General features: G+C 45.7%; 1 protein-coding gene across 1 annotated transcript; it reads left to right on the top strand.

The window, feature by feature from the left end:
• The first annotated feature begins 13 nt into the window (after positions 1-13).
• On the top strand, positions 14-19,539 carry LOC119453841 (zinc finger protein 425). Its single transcript, XM_049666879.1, has 3 exons — positions 14-712; positions 7,167-7,376; positions 17,141-19,539. Exons 1-3 carry the CDS (start codon positions 370-372, stop codon positions 17,794-17,796), a joined length of 1,209 nt encoding a protein of 402 aa, XP_049522836.1. The 5' UTR covers positions 14-369; the 3' UTR covers positions 17,797-19,539.
• The last annotated feature ends 3,544 nt before the right edge of the window (positions 19,540-23,083 follow it).

Raw genomic sequence — 23,083 nt, 5'->3', positions numbered from 1 at the left:
TGCATGGAGAAAGATAGAAAAATAGGAGGCGTTGGTAGGAGAATCAGGCCAGCGCTGATTATGGGTGTTCTGTGGGAGAATCCACTTGCGTTTTGAACTCTCGAAGTGTGCTCGCTCGGACGTTAGCTACTCCCGCGTGTTCTGTGCTCCCACCCTGCTTCGCTTGCGACGGCACCATAAAACTGATGGACTGCTGCGCTAACCGGCGCAGAAAGGCAACGACGTTGGCGAGCGAAACTTGCTTTAGGCCGGCGAGAGACCCGCCAGTGTGAAGCAGAACGCCTGCTGAGCGCGTTCGCGGCGCACGCTGTCAACTCTGCCACTCGCATACCTGAAGCTCAACTGGCTGCTCAAGACACTACGGTCAACATGCATCAGCAGCAGTGCTTACACGCTGCCTACAGCTTCTCTTGCGATGGGACTTTGATGCCACCGATGAAGAAAACTGCTGCGCTAACCGCCGCAGAAAGGCAACGACGTCGGCGGGCGAAACTCCGGCAAGAGACACTCCAGCGTGAAGCAGAACGCCTGCGCGCGTTCGCGGCGAACTCTGCCACTCGCATTCCCGAAGCTCAACTGGCTGCCCAAGACACTACGGACCAAAATGCTCGAACCTTTGCTGAAGTGACTCGGCAGCAGGACGCCGTGCGCCAGGCCAACTTGCAACATGGTCGCCGACCCGCAAGTCGTGCGCCTTTCGCTGCAGCGGATTGTGAGTTCACGATGCAGACATGCTTCTGTGAAGACACGTTTCACTTTCGTTTCCACCGATTCCTATGAAAGAGAGATCAACCATATATTTTCCCCTCGGACGGTACCGGAGAGGCGTCATACGAGGCGGGGTTGGCGTCAAATTGCATCGTATAATCGAGGTTTTTAATATTTGGGGGTTTTGCCGGGACCAAACCAATTCGTCGTAAAATGCGGTTCGTCGCATTACCAGGGGACGTATTAGAGTGTATTAGTGTGAGGGCGAGGCTGGGGCGAGATGCTTGAGGCTTGACACGAAGGCAGTAACGTCGACGCAGGTCGACGTCTCAACAATACAAGGGATAGCACGCGCCAGCACGACTCAACACAACAGTCCTACATGGCAGCGGGGCGGACTCTCTCAGGTCTCTCTCCAAGCTAAACGCGGGAAAGCGGGGAGAACGCCAGACAGGTGCTGCCATCTGTCGGGCGGCTGGCGAAGTGGACGTGGGAGTCTCGGAGGCCCCTCACATCCGGCCCCACTTTTATGATCAAAGTCCTCTTTGATTACAATTGTGAAGTAAGGCTGGGCAAAGGGGAGAAAACGCGAGACATGGACAACAGGCAATGTATGGCAATACTAAGCATGAATGGCGAGGCAGGAAAACACAGGCATACGACAGTCAAATATCAACAGACGAGGCAAGGCAATAAATGTTCTACATGTATTAAAGTCAAAATTGCGATGACAAACTCTAAAGGCAACGACAAACTCTAAAGAAATTGCAACAGGCACAAGCACAACACTTTCAAAAGTCCACTTCATAGACCTGAAGATGGGTGGGCAGTCTGCGCTGTCTGACTGGGTGCTGCTCGTTCAGCTGAAAAGCAGATGCAGTTTCTGACCTACGTAACGCCGAGCGAGATGTCTTCAAAGGTGGATGCAAACACGAGGATGTCGTCCAAGTAGACTCTGATGTCCAACCTTATAGGAGGTTGAAGGTCTTGCAGGACAAGCTGCATGGCATGTTGAAATGTTGAAGGTGCATTTTTGAGTCCAAAGGGCATACATGTATGTCCCACTGTGTGTGATGAAGGCTGTCTTGACATAATCTGCAGGACACAGGCTGACTTGCCAGTAGGCAGATTTCAGGTCCAGACATGCAAAGTATGATGCTCCGGCGGCGTCTTGCATAATATCATCAGCATGGACCAAAGGGTGTACAAATGTGCGATGATGATCCGAAAGGGCCGTAGCCAGAGCTGCTTGTTGTATCTCTGATAGGTCCTTTGCAACAAAAGCGGGAGGAAGGTCAGGATGAATGGTTATGGCTACTGTACCTTCTTGAGCAACAGTGGCTTGTTCTGGCAGGCTTTTGCACAAAGGCTTCCAAATGGGCTCCATTCCTGGGAGAGGTGCTTCCTGGAGACCGTCTGAACATGGCACTTCAGTACTTTGAGCTAGGAAAGACTGCCGAAGAATTACTGCGCATGAGGCACGTGGATACAGCTTCTGGTGTGCATGAATGACTGTACCAGAGGCCAGATGGTGGATTTCAGCTGGATTTGGAGGCTCAAACACAAGTCTTGTATTGCTGGCACGAAACCAATCTTCACTCAGTATAACTGGCAAGACATTATTGCTGATCACAGCGGCTTCCACTACAGCTGTTATGGGGCCCACTGTAATTTTCAGGCAGACTGTGCCTTCGGGATGCACACTTGATCCACCAACAACCGCTAAGGGCTCGCGTGTCCAGGGCATCAATGGAAGATTCTTGATGGCAGACTTGGTCACTATAGTTATCTTGGACCCTGTGTCCGGGAAGGCGTCGTAGGGGCCCAAGAGTGCAATGTCAGCTGTAAAGAATGAACTCTCCAGATGGGAGCCATGGACGTCTTCCAAAGGGCTTGTGTGCAGCGCAGGGGCTGCTGCATGAAGTGATGAAGCTGTGGCTGGCTGCTGTGTGACAGTCTCTTGCTTTGTTGGGCACTTTGGTGCTAGGTGGCCCTTTTCGCGACACTTGAAGCAAACAGCTTCGCTAAATGACTGTCCCGGGCGAAACGCAGGGACACCATAACGCTGTGACAGAGCCGAGTACCGAGCTTCCTGTTCAGCAGGCGGTAGATCTGCTATGCGACGGCTATGTGGAAGACTGGCAGGGCGGGACAGGGGCACAAGGCTTTTATTGAAACTGCTGACTGTTGGAGGTGCCGTTGAAGGCATTAACGACGCAGAAGAGACTTGTCTGGTAGGTGCAGTCCCGTTATTTTGACTGCGAAGAGTCTGCTCAGGACGATCAGCCCAGTTCCTTGCGATCTGCATATGTTGCATAGCCCTGTCAAGCTGGGTGCATATATCAATGAAGCTGGATACTGACGATGGGCGTTGGGCTGCTATGCTTGTTGCGGTTCCCGCGCACTGAATGCCGTGCAGGAGATATTCCACCTTCTGAGGCTCCGTCAGTGGCGCTGGACATTTCTCGATTACTCGAAGCTTTGCATAGGCATAGTCGCGAAGTGACTGAGAGCTGGACTGTACTTGGGACATAATTTGCTGCTGCCATTGCAGTAGAGTCAGCTCGTCGGCGAATGCGTCCAGGAAAGCTTTACGCCACGTATCCCAAGTCGGGAACTGCGCGCCAAGAGTCAGGTGCCAGTTTTTCGCAGTGCCTCTCAACTTGCTTGCTGCGATGAGGCGGGTTGTTTCTGGCGACCACGAAGTTAGCTGCTGTGTTCGTTGAATCTCCTGAATCCACAAACGCGCACTTTGCTTGTGGCAGTCCTCGAACAATGGCAGGGTAGACGACAAGTCGGGCATGGTTGTCACTTGCAGCTGTGGCAAGGAAGGGGCCTGGTACTGCGGTGACATTGGCGAAAATGGCACTCCAAATGGCGGCTGGGGGTACCGTGGAGCCGTTACAAAGCTCGGTGTTGTTACAAAAGGCTGTGGTTCCTGTGGCGGCGAAAATACTTCATGCGCAGGCATGGCTGCGGCGTCGCTAACAAGCGGCTGCGCGGGGTAGGACCACGGTGGCGGTGAGACGTACGAGGTGGGCGCATACACTTGCGACGTTGCACCTGGTATTGCTTGACAAACTGTCGGAGTAAGGTGCGAGACAGGGAACTGCACGCTGGTCGAGGAAACTGGCGCGAAGGCCGGTCTCGGTGCTTGTTTCGGAATCGCTGCACGAGCTTCCTCTAGGCACGCTGTCAAACGTTGAATCAGGTCGTGTCTTGACCCGGTAGCGTCGATTCTGCGGCGAATGAGCTCAGTTTGCAGAAACTCGGTGCTGAAGCATGCGACGGTGGCAGCGTCGACTTCGGCCCAATTCAATCCCGGCATGGCGCTTACTTAGTGCTTTAGCAAAATGTGTACATCATTAAACTTACAATAAACTAACCAATATAACAAGCAAATATAAATTAATGCGCAATGAAAAGCTTACTGTAGACCAACAGCTATAAACAAAAATAAATCGCGAGAAAACCTAATAAATACAGAGCGATCCTAGGGAGCAGCACGAATGCTCAATGACTGAAATTCAGAAAGAATTATTTGACAAGTGCGAAAAAGATTTCATTAGACGATGCTACAGACTTATCTAATAGATTCCATTCACCCATTGTCTTAGGAAAAAAAGACGTGGAATAACTCTGTTCTGCATGCGAATTCCAATACCTAATACTCGTGGTCAACTCTATGTGAATTATAATTGGGTTCCTTTATGTAAAATTGCCTGTTAATACCAACTTTTCCATGATAGATATTGAGAAAGAACTTCAATCGAAGTCTGCTTCGTCGATAATCTAGCGTGTCCCATTGCAATAATTCTCTCATGGGCATAGGACGGAAGTTTCTCATAACGTCTAGAAGCAAATTGAACAGCTAAATTCCTGACCCGTTCAAGCTTTGCTCTGTTGCGCACTGTTGGGGGGTCCTAAACAACACGCGCATAATCAAGAACAGAACGCGCGTATGTTTTATAAAGCACTTCTTTAGTTGACATATTAAAGCTCTTGGCATTCCGGCAAAGGATTGACTGCCCTGTCTTGCTTGTTAGATAGTTTACGTGTCGCTGCCAATTTAAATTAGACATAAAATAATTTCCAAAATATTTGTATTCTGTAGCCTTAATTATAGTAACATGGTTAATGGAATATGAAGTTTGAGAGTGTAGCTTTTTACGAGTGAATTCCATGTAAACTGTCATATTTAGGTTCAACTGCATGTGCCAACCAGTCGCTAATTTTATCCAAGTCTCCTTGATTAAAAAGCTTGTACTGTGCAACACCAGCTTCCTAGTACAAAATGCAATCATCCACAAACATCCGTATGTTGAGATTCTATACCTTTAGTTATGTCATTTATATCTATTCGGAATGAAAGCGGTCCTAACACCGAGCCTTGGAGGACGCCCGACGTTACCTGCGCTGACCATTAACAATAACGAACTGCTGGCGCAATGTCAAGTAATCGGCGATCCATGAAATGACTTGATAATTATTGCCATACGCGGTCATTTTTTCCAGAAGTAAGCTGTGTGGTACAGTGTAGAATGCCTTCTTCAAATCTAAAAAAATGCAATCTATTGTTTTTCGTTTGCCTAACGCGTACGCTATGTCATGCACAAATTTGGTAAATTGTGTAGTTCATGAGAATCCCTGGCGAAACCCATGTTGCCGTGGCACAAATACTGAATACTTAGTTATGTGTTCAACCATACTAGTATATAATGCAGGTTCGGGTATTTTGCATGCTACACAAGTGAGGGATATTGGTCGGTTATTAGAAACATCACTCCGTGGGCCAGATTTATGAATTGGAAGGTCTAACTGGTGACGACCGTCTCCAGGGGCTATCAGTGGCGTAAAAACAGAACTGAAATACCAATTAAGGCACTCAGCTTTATCAATGTCGTCATGGAATACGTCATCACCTAAAAGAAGCAATGGGATAGACACGCTGTCTTTACCGTTTCTTTTAACATGTTTCCAAAACTCTTTTGGTTTATCTTTGAGACAGGACTGTAAAAATTCAGTGTAACCTGCTTTTGCTTTATGGGGTACATGTTTTAACTTCTTGTGTTAGATTTTTTAGTCATCTCTTATTAACGTCGGTCAAATTAACACAAAAAGCACGATAACTTCTCGGCCGTTTTTGCGCAAGTCTGTGCAATTCTTTCGTAAACCACAGCTTACTTTTTGCTTTCCTTGCCGTTAGCTACCAACATAGAACAAATGCATCTCGCAACTCAATCATATTATTTTTCAAAACGATCCATAAACCATCAAATGCTCTCATGTTCAGCAAGAGTTTCGAAAACTACACAGTAATTATCCAGCGATTTGTTGATTTTTTCAACATTAACTTTATTATAGTTGTATACGCTCTTTTGGTCGCACATTATTTTAATGTAATGTATATTCATTTCGCACAACGCGGCGTCATGATCGCTAATCCCAGGTATGACAGACGTAGCCCTTACGAAACTAGGTTGGTTTGTAAGGAATAAATCCATAATATTATTTCCACGTATTGGTTGCAGTACCATCTGATGCAGTGCATGCAGACCGACAATATTCATTCCTTGAGCAGAAGCACCAGAAGCCGAGAGGGCAGTTGCATCCTCATTCCATTGAATATTTAGTAAATTGAAGTCCCCTCCGATAATCAGGAAGTCCGATTGGATTGCATCAGTGGCGCTTGCTAGCTGCGACGTCACGCCCACTGGCGAATCAGGTGCCCGATAACAGCTGCACACAGTCAATAATCTCTTGTTTGCCAATTCTAGTTGAGACCAGACAGACTTGCATATCCCGACGTTAACATGAAGTTTAAAAGATACAATGTCACTTTTCACTAGAATAAGTACACTTCCACCATGAGCATTCCTATCTTTACGGTAGTACGTATAGCCTACCGGAAACATTTCATTATCAGGCATTTCATCACTCAACCAGGACTCCATTCCAAGTCAAGTATAAAATTTGCAAGCGTAGGGGGGATGGTATGCACAAGACAGGGCAATTGGAGATTCTGCAGTGGACATTAAATAGGCCGATAGCGATGGCCTTAGGATCTTGCAATCACTTTGCTAATGTTGGACTCCACAAATAGCGTTAAAATGTATGAGATGAAAAACAAATCTGAGATATGTTCTGCTGTCATAAACCTTGCACAGAAAAAGGTTGCCCTGCTTTCAGGTATTTTATGTGGATTGTAGCCTATAGCGCTTTAGGAATACTGAACCGAAAGGGTTTGATGTTATAGTTCAGCGGAAATCCGGTTGGGTTTCCATTGTAGCAAATTGCTACATTTGGGTGGATGTCTCAGTTTCCCTTTAACCGAAAGGGTTATATTGTGTTCCATGGCTATGCATTGTAATCTGCCCCTGCATCTTTTTTGTTGTTGTATTTACCTCTTGTTCTCGATGCTGTAACAGGACTGCAATCACTCCAATTATTTTCTGCAGGCCTCACAAATGCCATGAGCCTTGGTGAATGCATCACTCTTGCCAAAGCGGCATGCCCCGCCTCTTCCAAGGTTGTCGGTCAGGTCGAGGTTGGCACACAGTGCAGCTTGCCTCTGACTGACAAGTCCGTCGGGTGCTCCTTCAAAGCAGGCAGCCAGTCGAGGAGCGTGCAGACTGTAGAGACTGTGGATCAGTCAAGCTCCACCTCAGGTGGGCAATGACCGGCATTTCTCTTATTTTTACTTGCTTGTGTGAGTTTGTAGTAAATGGCAAAGTCGACCTACTTTGGTATGACCTGCTCAAGTGTGTGACATTCTACGGCTGAGGACAAATGAGCTGGTTTGCAGTTCTTGTCTGCATTCTGATTGGGGCAAAATGCAAAAATACTGCTCTACTGAGCACATTGAAGCACCTTAGTTGGTAGAGCTTAATCCAGAGCCCTCTTGCCCTGGTGTCTGTTGTAGCCCTTGTGTTGCTTTATGATAACGTTAAACCCAGTGAGTCTCTTAGTTATGCCTAAGTCAGTGTATTAGAGTAAAAACTTAAATATAGATCAATACAGCATGTAAATCAACCCCCATGTTTAAGGTGAATAAAATTGACAAAACAATTTTTTTAATGGAGGCAACTACAAAACATACTTTATTTTATCAGTATGTTTATTCATTGAGGGAGGCGAAAACTGCGCGGGAACTGTCAGGATTCTTCTTCTGGGGTAGCCTTGAGTCACGACATCCTACAGCACATTATTGATCATGACTAAGCAGGATTAGGCACGTGCAACACTGTCATTTGGCAATGAGCAGCACACACTGGGCATTGGAGGTGCAGGCCAGTGATCATTGCAGCCAACATGTAGGACTGATGAGGTGACTGCTGGCTGTACACTTGTTTTGATGGTCTCCCATCAATAGCACCTATGGAGATCGGTTTGCACAAGGCTCACGCTACGAGTGATGGTCAGGAAAGGGCATGATGCTACCCGCTGCGGTGGCTCAGTCAGCTAAGATGTTGCGCTGCTCAGCACGAGATTGCGGGATCGAATTCCGGCCGCGGCAGCCGCATTCGATGGAGGCGAAATGCAGAAACGCCCATGTGCTTGCGTTGTACTGCAAATTAAAGAACCCTAGGTGGTCAAAATTAATCAGGAGCCCTCCACTACGACGTGCCTCATTATCACAACTGGTTTTGGCACGTAAAACCCCAGAAAGAAGGGCACGAAGCTCCTCCACTCCACAATGCACAGAGGCGCTACGGCACGGTTCGTCAACTCTCTGACACGGCGCAGAGAAGACTCTGGAGTCAGTTCGCCAACAGACAAGGGTTTACTATATTATTATTACCCAAGATGCAGCACAGTGCGACAGTCACGGCGCTTACGGGCAAAGGCTCACCGCAAGACCAATCGAGTATGCGTGCCCGCTACAGTCTGGCGAGGAGGATACAGTCTGAAGCAGAAATAAACTCCCCAAAATCAGGAAAAGATTGATAATTAAAAAAATAAATTTTTTTACTGATTATGGCAAGTGTTTATTTCTGCGTCAGTATTGACATTCTGTAATGCTCCCGCATCCTACATTGCCTTTTAAGGCAGCGGTCACGTAAATGTAGCAATGCAGCCGGCCAGTACGTTGCCAAAAGCATCCGACATGTTGCAACAAGTGACCCGTGAGTTACAAGTGACCGAAGTTTGCAATCAGCGACCGAAGTTGCACAAGCCAGGTGCTGCACAAGCATATTCGAGAAAGCATGCACAAAGCAGTTGGTGAAGCACCCGAAGAAGTGTGAAACAGTGAAAACCTACCAAGAACCACGCACACTGTGCCAGATCTACTGAGCATAGGGATACATTTATTTTGGGGCCTGCATGGGTCTAAATTGGGTGCAAAATCGACGGTTTCCTTCATTCAGCTTTGCTGCAATAGAGTCGTGTTATGCAGTGAAACATGCACAAAGTATTGCGGTGAAGCGCATTGAGTTGAAAGGGGGCACTGTCATGGAATATTTATAGGGTTGTTCATTTTTGGGTAAGACCCGATTCTGCCTAATTTTTACACCTTGAACATGTTTCAGGAGAATCTAATTATACCCAATTTCTCCCCGAATCACAAAATCACATACAAACCTATTTTTTTACTGTGCACGGAGTTTGCGGTTGGTTTAGAGTGCAACAGAGCCAGTCATTTGATGACTATGACCTCTCTTCGTTTCCGTAACTGACGACATGAATTCACTTCACGAGTTTAACCAGTACTTGCTGGAAACAAGCCTCACTAACGCAGCTGTCCAGCTCTTTGAGCATTGGCATTACTATACTGCTCGCTACCCCAGGCTGGCTAATTCTGCTCTAACATTGGTGCACCTAGCTAATGGAAAACTTTCTCTCAGCTGACATGCGTTCAAAGATCGGACAGATCTCGGATGGAGATCGACATGTTGTGCATGCAGATATCGTATGTCAGCCAAGATATTTGAAAAATCGACGACCAGCTTTTGGTGAATAAAATGTTTCATTCCCTAGAAGTTATCAATGCTCCTTACTGTCGTTATTACTTATTAATTTCCAAACAAACGGCGATCTTCGGAGTATTTGCTAGAAAACCCTATTGTCCCATCGAGAACCAGCTTGAAACAGATCCCTGGAGCTGGTGATACCGTGGTTTTACCACGGTGATGGAGCTGGTGATACCGTCTGATGAAAAAAACAAAAAACTCATATGTAATGTATTACTTAGTACATTTGTAAATTTAACCCAAAAAACCTGAATTTCGGAATGGTGCCACAAAAAAACTGATTTCTCACCAAAATAGCGCCCGATTTTTACCTCCCGAATTAAAAATTATGTATAAAACCTGAAAGTGAGCAGCCCTAAATATCTAGCCATCGTGGTATGCCGGATAGAGACAAAAGAACTGAAACTAGAATTCTAAATGTGTCTGCAGTAAGCTCACGGCATTCTGGTCCTTCAGGGAAATAAATACCTGCCAACTCGTGAACATTGAAATGCATAAAAATTATGCTGTTACAACAAGGGGGGGGGGGGGGGGGGCAGAGGTGAGAGCTAACATTTTATGAACAGGACCGACAACCAGTATTTATGGTACCCATTTTTTCGTTTTCCCAACGGAAAGCTCACCAAACTCGGTGTCCAATACTGCAGTGGTGGTGCGGTAAATGTAGTGGAGCATTCTTTATCAGAATATTTCTATCTGAAGTTGTGTTTGTAATTCTCAATCCCCATGTTTGAAACAGTAAGAGGTGTATGTGATAGCGATCGTACAAGGGCTTTGGTGAGAAGCATATGATGAGTGTGGCCGTAGCACATAATCTTTTGTTTGTTAAGGTCATGTTCATGCAGTTTATGGCTCCTGAACTGCTGCATTATTTGAGAAATAACTGCTACATCCTGTTCTCCCTGTCCAGCTCCCTTGGTCATATACAAGTTAAGCCAAGTTTTTTTTTTTTTTTTTTTCGCCAAGCCAACCTTTTGAACTTGAAATGACACTCAAAACGGTGAACTGTACTTTTGCACACGTGGTACAGTTCAGCGTGTTGTCGTTTGGAAGCATGTTGTCTCTTGAAAATGTGAGCGAGCAGAAGCAAATAACATTAGCTCGCATGCGCGATCAGAACTTAGATTCCTGCGAACTAGCGTGGGAAGCAGCGTTATGTGCACTGCCATGAATTGAGAGCTGCCGCACTTCTGCTGTTCTACTCGTTGCCGCATATGTAGCGATGCTTGTAAGCGTGAACTTTCCTTGAATTGTAATACTCTTAGAATAAAGTGCAGGTTCCTATACAATATAAAGGAAGTGGTTTTAAGCAATAGGTATGGAGCACTCAATAACAACCGACTTATGTATTGTGCTCTGTGGTGACCTGGTAATAATTCAGCCTTAGTACCGCATTGCCACCGCAAAGCGAACCGTTTTTTTCTACCAATTTAACATTGGGATTCCTACTAACACCGCAAGCAGCATGTGTGATTCTGTGTTATTCACATTTCCAACAAAACCTCATGACACTTCCTCATCGCGCTTTTAAGTGCAGTGGTGGAACTGCTGTGCCAATTGCGCCAAGCTGCACCAAAAGGAACAACCTGCTCTATGCTGCTCCAAAAGCTGGTTTCTTTAAATAATAGCTCCATGTCTTCTCCAAAAAGACCCTGGGCTAAAGCTGGAAATAAACACAACTTCTACCGGGAACGATACCGGGAACCAGGATTGTTGCACCGTCATTCTCCTTGAGGTGGTGCTTGGGCATTTCTGATGTTCTGTTTCCTGTTTGAGCATGATGGGCGTGAATGACTGTAGTATCTTACTGACTAGCCATCCTCTCTATTGTGTGTCTAGAAAGTTTACTAGGTGTTGTTTTTCGAAACTGTCGTCCACTGCTGTAAGCCACCCTCGCAAATGTGACCGAAATGTTGCCGTCAAAATTGAAAGGCGAGTAGTTTCTGGTCAGAATTACCACGTGACAAAAGTGTGAAAAGTAAGCGTGCATCTGGCCCCCTTCACGGAGCTGCAACTAGCTTTTTGCGTTTGCATTGTGTCAGCTTTTACAATGTGCTCGCATAACGCTGGCTGGGATACTGGGCCTCTTCGATTATCTGTCTCTGACAGTCCCGGACTGTCCGAAAGACTGCATATGCAACGCTCATCGGCTGAAACCACTGTCTCGGGCAGTCCAGGACTGTCGGGAACGGATAATCAAAGAGGCCCACTGCTGGGAGCCTACGCAAAGGAGTAGTACAGCGGATTAGGCTTTGGATCTTACGACACAACCCAATCAATGTGAGCTCATTTTGATCAATGACTGTAAGCTGGGAGTGAGAATCAAAATAGTCATGCCTGCTAGCTTGTGTACTTATCTCGCCTGAAATCGCTGAAAATCACCTAATCCCGATAACCGTGATACATCATCGTCATCAGCCTATATATTTATGCCCACTGCAGGACGAAGGCCTCTTCCTGTCATCTCTAATTACCCCTGTCTTGCGCTGATTCTGACTTGCACCTCTAACTCTAATTTTCAAACTTCATCACCTCACTTAGGTTTCTGCCATCCTCGACTGTGCTTCCCTTCTCTCGGTATCCATTCTCTAACTCTAATGGTCCACCAGTTATCCATCCTATGCATTACATGGCCTGCCCAGCTCGATTTTTTTTCCTAATGTCAACTAAAATATTGGCTATCCCTGGTTGCTCTCTGATCCACAGAGCTCTCTTCCTGTCTCTTAACTTTAGGCCTAACATTTTTCGTTGCATCGCTCTTTGTGCAGTCCTTAACTTGTTCTTGAGCTTTTTTGATAACTTCCAAGTTTCTGCCCCATATGTTAGCACCGGTAGAGTGCAATGATTGTACACTTTTCAACGAGAATGGTAAGCTCCCTGTCAGGATTTGGTAATGCCTGCCATATGGACTGTGCCTGCATTTGTTATGCCTGCCGTGATACATATTTGCAATCAAATATGCTTTTAATAAAACACTAATAGCATTCTATTTTTTTTTCCGCCACTTTATATTGAAGTGCGACGCTTGTAACATTTGCGGTCAATGAGTTTAAGCGATTTAAGGTGCTGGTGGTTGGTGTAAGAAGGTCTGCTTGTGGCCATCATCATCCTGCTCAGCTGCAGATTGTCATCCTACTAGGCCACGCAGCAAAAGCATGGCTCTGCGCTTTAATATGCCTGGCTGTACCACTGTTCAACTTTTATAGAAAGCTTCCTTTCAAAACTGAACCGGTCACCTTTGCTTAGCTTTATTCACTCTGTGTTCTCATTCATCTACTTTTTAATGCCCTCAATTTGTATCCCTGTAGGGTGCCATAGCGCTTATAATCCAGGCTGGCTGGTGGAAACTGAAAGTAATGCGGACAAGATCTCTATTTGGTGCAGAAGAGGCTGCAGTGAAGAAAAAGTGTACTGCATTTTTTGCAACTCCACAATCAACAGCTCTAACCATGGCAGCAGTGCCATACAACAACATGCCAAGCACCACATGGAAATTTGGCGAAACATTGAAGCGACCAGCTACCTCGCAAGCTTTGCTCGCTGCGTGTTTCAGTGAAAAAGCTCCATTGCTTGATATCGCTTAAGCTGCAGCAGCAGATGCCTACTTTGTCCTTGGCACTGTGCTGTACAGTATACCTTACTGTTCGGTAGACACGGCCTCTGCAATTTTTTTGCTTATGTTCCTTGACTCGGAGATTTCCAAGAACTTCGCATTTGGAAGAAAAAAAGTTTCTTGCATAGTTTGTGATGGATTTGGTCCCTGTTTGAAGGTCATTGTAGTCAAGGAGTTGAATGGACCTGAAGTTTTTTTTCACAATTAAGATTGACAAGACGCCAATTCTGGAACAGTGCTTGATGTGCTCATGAGATACTTTTCTGGGCAACAAAGAAGAGTTGTTGAACATTTGCAATCATTTCAACTTCAGGCGTGCAACTTCAGACGTTATACTTATTGCTGTGAGGGAAGTGATTTAAGATCTTCCCAGAGACAAGTTGTGCTGTACAACGACGGGCCTAATGTCATGAAAAGCCTAAAAACAAATAAAACAATAGAACATATGAGCCCCAACATTGTTGATATTAGGGAGTGTTCACTGCATAGAGTGCGCAATGCTTTTAGACATGCACTGGCTGCAGTTGGCAGTGATGTAGAAGCAGCACTGGTAGATAACTATTACTTCAGAAACTTGTGGGGATGCGCGATTCTCACGCGTCCCATGATGTTGTTTTCCCGGCATGTCTCCTGTAGTCCGGCTTCTCTGCGTGGCTAAGCCCGGCGGTGGTTGCGGCGCGTTGCGAGAGATGGCGCTAGTGTCGCGATGCTGCGCTAGTGTCGCGATGCTGGCGCCACCGAACGGCGGGGTCACTTGGGGGAAAAAGGTCGGAGGCGCTCTCTCTTTGGCTGGGGATCGGCGGCCAACACGCACGAACGCTTCGCGCGTGCGCCGGCCCGCTTCGCGCGACCGTCACGCGAGGCTAAGAGCGGGACACCGGTATGGACGAACACGGATCAATCGAGCGCGCCACCGTTCGCGTGACTGTACACGTGAACGACTAGGCGATGGTGTCATAGCATGGGGCGAACGTATTCGCTCGCTATCGGGTCGCGGTGAGTCGGACTTCCTTGATTTGTCGCGCGCCCGTGTGAATGTTCAATTGGTTGTAATTCGGCTAGTATGTATGCCCTTTTGATTGTCTGCACTACTGCGTTGTCGTTCCTTTGTCCCAAGAGCACATGTGAGACCCCACAAACTGTATCGCAAAGTGAGTGTTCTAAAACCAACTAGAATGCCCTAAACCGGTCTGAGAATGTTTTCCTTCGGCACGTTGGCTCACATTGGCTGACACTTGGCCTGGCTCTTGACCATCTGATTCAACAGCTACCAGAAGTGAAAGAAGTGGCACTGTGCGATCAAAATGCTCGCTATGGTGGTGTACTGTATAACCGCCTGAAAGTGTTTCTCACAGATGGAACTTTTCTGGCCAAGGCACTTTTCTTGCGTAACTCTACAGAGTTGTTTGTTGGGTTTTTGACCCTGTTCCAGAAGACAGAGCCACTGCTACACATCTTCTTTTCCGAAATGGAAGTTTTGGTCAAGAAGGTCCTTGGCCATTTTTCACGCAGGGAAGTCTACCAAGAAAATTCTGGGGAAGCACTTAAGCTTCTTGGTATTGAACGGTTATCAAACTGGAAAGAACACATTGAAATTGGCTCCAACACTGAAGCTGCTCTATCGGACTGGGCACTGGATGAAAAGAAACTGTTTTGAGTTGGCGCAAGGAGCTTTTACATCGAGGCAGCTGGATACCTGCACTCCAAGCTTCCACTTGGAAGATCTGTGCTGAAGGAATTCGGCTGCCCTAACCCAATCCTTCTGAGGGTAGAAACTTATGCTGCATCCATGAGGCACTGCAAAGGAACTTTAAGTAATTCCACCTCATCAGGTTATCCTCTTTAATGGATGAATTCAGCGTTGTAGCAACTGAAAGCATTGTTTATCACCGTTCAGATAGACTGGATGATGTTGAGCAATGCTGAACTTCTCATCTCAAGAGGCACGGGCAAAAAGTGTTTTGCTCATGTGCAGAGTGGCCAGGCTCTTCTAAAGAAATCTAGAGAAAGCTTTCCGAAGCATTTGCAAACTTTCAGTCCTTGCAGAAAAAGGAGTATTAAACCTTTCAAGCAGACAACTATGATGTTATGCTTGTGCTATATTTTTCTGTTGAATTGGTGTTTCTGCATTTGAAATAAATTGTCAGAAAATCTAGCTTACAAGCTTGTTATAGTCTGTACTGCTCTCTCAATGTTTTTTTTTTTTTTTCATTTGCACGTTTCGGAATTGGATGGCTCTGAGTACTAGTTCTTGCTAGACATTTTAGTGAGCCAAAATCACCTGCTCCAAGTGTTGGAAAGTCTGCTCCAAATCAGCATTCTTCCTTCTCCGAGAACTGCTCCAAGTAGGCAATTGTCTGTTCCACCACTGTAAGTGTGCCCTGAGCAAATGCCTATTATGGAATGCTTACACACTTTGTTAACAATAATTCACCTTTAAACTCGCAAGTGACTGTTGTTGAGGGCTTCTACGGCTTCAGGAACTTCCAAATAATCTTGCTTGAGGCAAGTGCCCCACTAATATGTCGACTAGTTCTACCACGAAACAGCAACACAGATACTGTCACAATTACGTTTTTATATGCATTTTTTGTCATCTGGCACTGCCCCTTTCTTCAGCACCTTTAACCCTTTGCGGTCCGTTGTCGGGCAGGGCCCGACAACGCAACACGGCCGTAGCAGTCCGCTGTCGGGAATCACCCGACAAGGAGGTTCGGGGGTTAAATTTCGCAGTTTTTCTCACTGCAATTCGTGTGCATTCTTTGTGTACACGATGCGCCATCTCTTGAGGGATAAATAAACTTTGTTGAAGTTTACTTCTCTTTGCACTAGGGTGCAGCACAATGTTCAGCAAGGCTTCTGGATACCAGAGCGTTCTCACTTGTGTGCGGAACAGCATGTTCGCGCGGTTCGCTGAGAAGCATGACCACTTTTTCATTGCATGCGTTTTACAGTGGCGCATTTAGTGAAAGCTTATAGAGAAAGCTTATTCATTCATGAAAGCTTATTCCATTGTCAATAGCTTTATTTTGAGATGCACACAGCTGCAGAATCATGCTGAGAAAGAACAGCGACACCTGCAGTACCGCCGCAACCTCTTCCAACAGCTGGTGGGTGACGTGAGGGCTAGAGCCAAAAAGCAGGGCCTGTCTGCGCAGAAGGAGTGCGAGGAAAGGCTAGATCGAAGGATCCATTTCATCTACAAGCTCCCAGGCCGAAGCAGCAAGGACTGTGCTGCTTGTAGCGATCGAAAAACAAACAGAGGCAGGAGGGAAACTGTGTTATTCTGCAAAACCTGCAGTAGCAGCCCTGGCCTGCATCCAGGAGAATGCTTCGGGCGGTATCACATGCTGCTTAAATATCGGTAGAGAAGTTGCCTGCAGAATGCAAAAGAAAAAATAAATATTCTATGAGTTTTTCATCCACAGTTTATGGTTTTCATCGCGCCGCTATAAACTGGCAAAATAGTTTCGGACCAGAACAGCCGGAAAGTGGGTAAGGGTTAAGGCATTTCGGCGAACTGAACCTATTTTTCATAAAACGACGCAGATTTCGTTAATGAAAAACTCGGGAGAGTTGGCGCGTATGCAGCGAGTACAATTGTGACCATATGTTCTTATCGACTGAACATTAGTCAGTTCAGAGGATATTAAACACAATTTAACAAAATTGTGCACCATTTTAGGTCAATAAAAAAGAACCATTAGGCGTCCTTTGTTCCATCATACTTGAAATCACCCTCAAGTCTCCCAAATAAAAAAAAAAATAAAATGCTTGATATTAACTTTAGTATGTGTTCTTTTTTTTGCATTTCATAATAACTTGTACTTTTGTTTTATTTGTGCAGCATCAAGGCCTTCTATTTCTCCATCAACTGCCAAAGGTGACAACTCGCAGCAAGGATGCCTGCACCGATGTCGTCTTTGTGACTTTGAGGCTGATAAACTGTTTCGTCCAGGAGAACACACCAAGGTCCATACTGGCAAGTGTCTGTTTAACTGCCACTTGTGCCCTATGAGCTTCTCAAAAAGGAACACCCTGAACAGGCACCTGTTCAGCCACACTGGCAAGCATCTGTTTAAATGCCCTTCATGTCCTCGGGACTTTTCAAGAAAGGTTGACCTGAACAGGCACCTGTGTACCCACACAGGTGAGAAGCCATTTCGATGCCCTTCATGTCATCGGAGCTTCACACGCAAGTCCACATTAAAGGAACATCTGCATACCCACACAGGCGAGAAGCCATTTCAGTGCCCTTCATGCCCGTGGAGCTTCGCACACAAATCCGGCATGAAGTCACACCTGCGCATCCACTCGGGCGAGAAGCCATTTCAATGCTCTTCATGCCCTCGGAGCTTCGCACGCAAGCCCAGCATGAAACAACACCTGCGCATTCATACTGGTGACCGACCATACCATTGTACCGTCTGCACTGAGTCCTTTGCACGGGCTGATTACTTGAGAAGACATAAGAGAACACAGCACCGTGGTACTGCAAAGTAATTGAACAGCTATGTTGAATTAGAGTTTGAATTAAGAATCTACAGCCATGTGTAGTGTGCTGCATGGTGTTCTGCTGCACCAGTAGCCAAAGTGTCCCCATATGCTCTTACTAATCCTTATTTGGAAAACACGGTAGGAGGAACTGTGTTGCATTGCAGTGAAACCTACACATCCTGCAGTGTTCGCGCAGGAAAAACGCATGGCATTGCAGGGAAAATGTACTGTTGATCAATGACACTGTAAAGGTAATTAAAGCAGGGAGCCAACTTTCAAAACGTTTTTCTGGCTTAAATAATACTCTGAATAAACTTTCTCAAGCATAACAATGTACAATGTAGACCACTTATAATGTAAGTCGCGTGAGTCGTGTATATCTGCACTATAACCGAAACAACTGTTTTCAAGGCCTGCACATATGCAAAACATGTAGACCAAGCAGCCGCGTGTAACCGAGAATTGAAGTGTGCGACTGGGAGTTTTGCATCCGTTTAAATTTACGAACTTTGAAAGGCTAATGTTCATGCACCCGTGGTTTTCACATGAAGCAGGCAAAGTAATAATAATTTTTTAAAATAAATGACGGCGACTGAAATCTCGGGCGTAGTAGTCTCTCATCCGATTTCTCACACTGATTGACGTATACATGGTGTTGAAAACATGGCGACCTCAGGCTAAGTTGCCACCATTCGAGTGTTGCCCGTGCGCTCACTTTCGTTATCAAGGTGGTTTCTCCGCTTTCTATGTGCCGTACAGCCATTGCAACACATTTCGTTAGCTCGACACCAAACCACAACTCTGGTCGCCGACGAGGCGCGCTGGTTAGGCCTAGCCGACGGGGGTGTTGGACAGCATACTGTCGCAGGGCGCTCGCCCTTGATATGTTCGTACCCCTAGATGATTACATACAGACTATGCACGCAATAACGTGCATGGGCTGAACTGACAGCAATGCGTACAAAGCGGAGTTTGGTTCCTCGGGCGACCAGCCGCAGCAACTACTGCAAATGCCTACCAAGTTTGTATGTGTGCAGACTGGTACAAACGGCAGAAACTCACAAGTGCACATAAAGCCTAATAGCTCCAATCTAAATTTGCGCAACACTGCTTAAACTGACAGCATTGCACGCACAATATCTGCACTTTGCTTTTTTTGTTTGTTTTTTTCATTCGCTCCGCATCTCATGCTCCTCCGCATCGCCCCCGTTGCTGTCCTCTACCATCGACAGGCGCACCTTGTTGAGAAGCGTGCCCGCTCCCGTGCTTGTCAGTGGGATTTTCCCGCAAAAGCCCCATTATAACCAGTACTTCATCTCGCGGGGCTGCACTGTAATCGGTATGCGCGGTATGCGTATGTGTAACACCATGGAGTTCTATGGGAGGGTAAACGGGAGTCAGAAAAGGCCACGTTGTAGCCAGGTTACGTTATAAGTGTTCTATACTGTACGACATCTTTATGCCTGCTGTCGAATGCACTATCATTGGTACATTTATATGGAATAGTACAACAATTTGCAGTTTACTGGCAACAGCGCCATTGTTCTAAATTTTGGAGTACTTTTTCTCTACTGTTTATGTTGGTTGCATGCCAAAGCACTTTTAGCAAATTGTTCAGGAATGTAAAGTAATCGAATGACACTGAATAAAGCTAAAATTTCTGCTTTGGAAAAAACCACACATTCCCTGAACTGTGTATTGTGCTTCTGAAATAGACACATCAAAAATAAAATGGCCTACCTTTTTGGACACTGTCTGGTCGTACCATCGCCTGCTGCAGCGTCTTAACAGCTATAGTATTGCTCTCCTAAGTACGAGATCGTGGGATCAAATCCCGGCCGCAGCGGCCGCATTTAGATGGAAGTGAAATGCAAAAACGCCCCTGTCCCGTGCATTGGGGGCATGTAAAAGATCCTCAGGTGGTCAATATTAGGAGTCCCCCCATAACGGCGTGCCTTATAATCAAGTGGTTGTTTTGGCATGTAAAACGCCAGAATTCAATTCTGGTCTTACTTTGCTGTAACATTTTGGGATTCAGAAAGAGAAAAATTTATCTTTTCTGACTTAGGTGCCTGGCAGAGGTGCATGGCATTGGCCCCACATACAACTGCAAAATGAACCTCTGATGGCGCAGTTGAATGATTGAAGTACAAAATGAGTAAATAAAAATTTCAGGAGAACCATTATCATGATTACTCAATGTTAATGCGATTAGATCAGCATTCAAGCAGTTTAGCGACACACCGTATTGCTGAAGATACGTTTATTCACGATCTGTAGTGGTTATTCTGAGATCTCCATTGTGTCGGCTATATGCTAAATACAGTCTCCGGGATTGGCCCAGTTCGCTATGACATGCTCACCAGAATTCGGCATGACATCGACGCAGTGATCATAGAATGATGAAGAATGAACATAATGACGAAGAATGAAGTCGGAATGATGACAGTATGACGAGTACGTGATGATGACAATGGAATGATGATTCTGAAATGCTGACAGTAGTATAACGACCACAGTGAGATGATGGTGCGACAATGGAATGACGAGCGTATGATTACAGTGGTGTGATAAATGCATGACCACAACAGCATGACGACAATGGTACGGCGAGAATCGGATGACAAACCAGGAATGAGGACGATGAAACGACCACGATGACATCACAATGACGATACGACAAGTAATGCGTAACGGCTGCATGACAACAATGCAATGACAATAATGGAATGACAAAGCAGGTTCTAAGACACATGAGTGGCGGGCACATGGCCGCAAAACTGGCTCGTTTTCTTGTAAGCCAACATTTTATTCCACACTCGACAACAGGCAAGAGTCCTGCTGAAATGCTGATGGGCAGAAGACTCCCCACCACTGGGTAAACTGCACCCAGACCTAGCTGCTGAGGGAGATGGTGGATAAACAAGAAAAACTATTGCAGCAAGGCAACCAGAAGGTGTGGTACTTTGAATATCAACATCCTGTGTTCATCCGAAATTGCCTGCAGCTGGAAGGCCCAAAATGGCTGTCTGGTATTGTATGTGACATCACTGCATCTGTTTTACAAGGCTCCTACCATAGACAGTCGTCTTTGGAAGCATCATGTGGATCAGATAACGAGCCGATAGTGAAATGAATATTCGGATCAACCTCTAATTGTGTTGCTAAATAAGACCATTGACCAGCAGCCACTGCTTCCGGAGCCTCGTGACCAATCTGAGGAGCAAAATTTGCCAATTGATGGTGTTGACACCACAGAGGAACCAGTGGCCGAGTCACCCTTATCGCCACCTGTCTCACACCTGGTGAAACTATCCGAGGCACGCGAGCAGCCTGGCCGTCCTTGGTGCATCAGACGACGGCCGAGCTACCTGAAGGACTATGTCGGCTAGGGGGGGAAGTGTTGTGTCAGCGACCCTGTGTGCTGGGCCTGGACGGTTGGCAACTGGGACATTCTGGTTAATATCCGTCGGTGTGTGCTGACGGTGCCTCACTTGTGTGCGTAAGTTCAGTGTTCTATTTCCATGTAACACCAGTGTACCACAAAGCTAGCGGCTTCGCTAATGAAGTCGCATCAGGAGCGTTGCCAACGAGGCCGTCCAGGGAGAAGACCTTGGCTGGTCAAGCTTTGAGGCATGCGAGGCGAGCAACAAGATTTCGTGATGGTCGACTGCGGGCGATGGAAAAGCCCCGGTGGGCACGCGAGGTGTTCGACGACATGAGTGTCAATGACTTGAGAACAAGGTGGATGAAGCTTCTGCGACACCTGCGCAGACAGTTAGTTTTTTTTTTTCTCTATGAAAGCGGAAAACGCCCGGACGTCGGCCAAGGGGTAAGTAATGAGGTGCGCCAATGAGAAAGAGGTATGTGGTGAATGGCCATGGACACCTAGTCTACGCTGCAGTTGTACAGGGCCTGTAAGAGAGAGATCCACCGGGAGGACTTCTACGACAATAGCATTGGTAGGAGTGTGTTTGAGGCACGAGCCAACGCACTCAAAACGCTGGAATATCGCCACCACTATGACCCCTTAAGGGGGGACCTGGGTCTTGGATTAAAAATTTTGGAGAATCTTTATTCTTTGACGTATAGTGCTGAAAACTTGTACATATATGTAATGTTATGTGCTTATTTCCAATATAAGGTCTGTTTTCGTATATGTCCTTTTGTTTCAAATCTTATGCAAGTTTCCTTCAATTATCTTCTGGAAAGATTTGTCAATTATGTGTTTCTTAGATATCACTAAACAGGGTATTAATGGTTTCTGTACGATTCAAGGAGTGCAACAAAATGAATCTTATTGCTCTGCCTTACCTAGAACAAAAGTTGCGAGACTTCAAAGCTTGAAACTCGAAAAAGTTTTTCTGGTGACTAATTCAATACCTTGTAACTCGTGTTCTAGGTGCGGCAGACCAATAAGGTTGGTTTTGTTGCACTCCTTGAATCATACACAAGCCGCTGATACCCTATTTAGTGATAACTAAAAAACACATAATTGGCAAACCTTTCTGGAAGATAAAGGAAACATGCATAAAATTTTACCCCTAAAGAGATAAATGAAAATTGACCTTTTATTCGTAATAAGCACATAACATTACATATATGTACAAGTGTTCAGCCCTATAAGTCAAAGAATAAAGATTCTACAAAATTTTTAGTCCAAGACCCGGGTCTCCCCTTAAAGGGGCTTTACACACTATGTGACATGCGTACCGCGTAGCGTCTATACGTGCGTCACTTGCATTGAATTTGCATATTATTACACCAGGTGGCACACCATATAGCAGTTGCATAGGTAGTGCTCTCCCCGTTTCTTTTTAACTGCACAATGAGGTCTCTGCCCAGGGAGCTAGATAAGATGCCCCTTAACTGTTTCCCTACCATGAGGAAAATAGGTGTTTTTTGTATTTTACGGCAGTTGCTTTTTTCTGTAGGAACTACTGCACTCAATATTTAATGTACATAAACAGAAAGCAAAAGGAATGCATTTTTCACGCATAAATGTTTTATTGGCGAGATTTATGTCATAAAAGATATAAATTCTTAAAATTAAGATTGTGTGTTAAAATTGAACAAAGTTTGTAAAGACACGCTTGGTATCTACTAAGAAAGGAATGGTACGCAAATTATGAGATATACAAGATGTATTGCCGTCTAGTAGGAAATATCTCCGAAAAAAGTCAAACTTATTAATTGAACACTTATTCCGCTACAAAAATTCAATTGCAAGCACCACAGTTGGCGTGCCGGGCTGCGGCCGCGAATGTTCTGGGCTGGTTGGCGTCGTCGTCGC

Source organism: Dermacentor silvarum, chromosome 5 (assembly GCF_013339745.2).
Source record: "Dermacentor silvarum isolate Dsil-2018 chromosome 5, BIME_Dsil_1.4, whole genome shotgun sequence".
In the NCBI taxonomy this organism is placed as follows: Eukaryota; Metazoa; Arthropoda; class Arachnida; order Ixodida; family Ixodidae; genus Dermacentor; species Dermacentor silvarum.
Note: the sequence above shows the minus strand (reverse complement) of the source record. Positions and strands in the feature narration are given on the sequence as shown.

Bases quoted from the DNA above. Each gene is read 5' to 3' on its own strand.
- LOC119453841 (XM_049666879.1), top strand. From the start codon at position 370: ATGCATCAGCAGCAGTGCTTACACGCTGCCTACAGCTTCTCTTGCGAT. The intron at 713-7,166 runs GTGAGTTCACGA...TATTTTCTGCAG, and splicing joins GCCTTTCGCTGCAGCGGATT to GCCTCACAAATGCCATGAGC. The intron at 7,377-17,140 runs GTGGGCAATGAC...TTATTTGTGCAG, and splicing joins TCAGTCAAGCTCCACCTCAG to CATCAAGGCCTTCTATTTCT.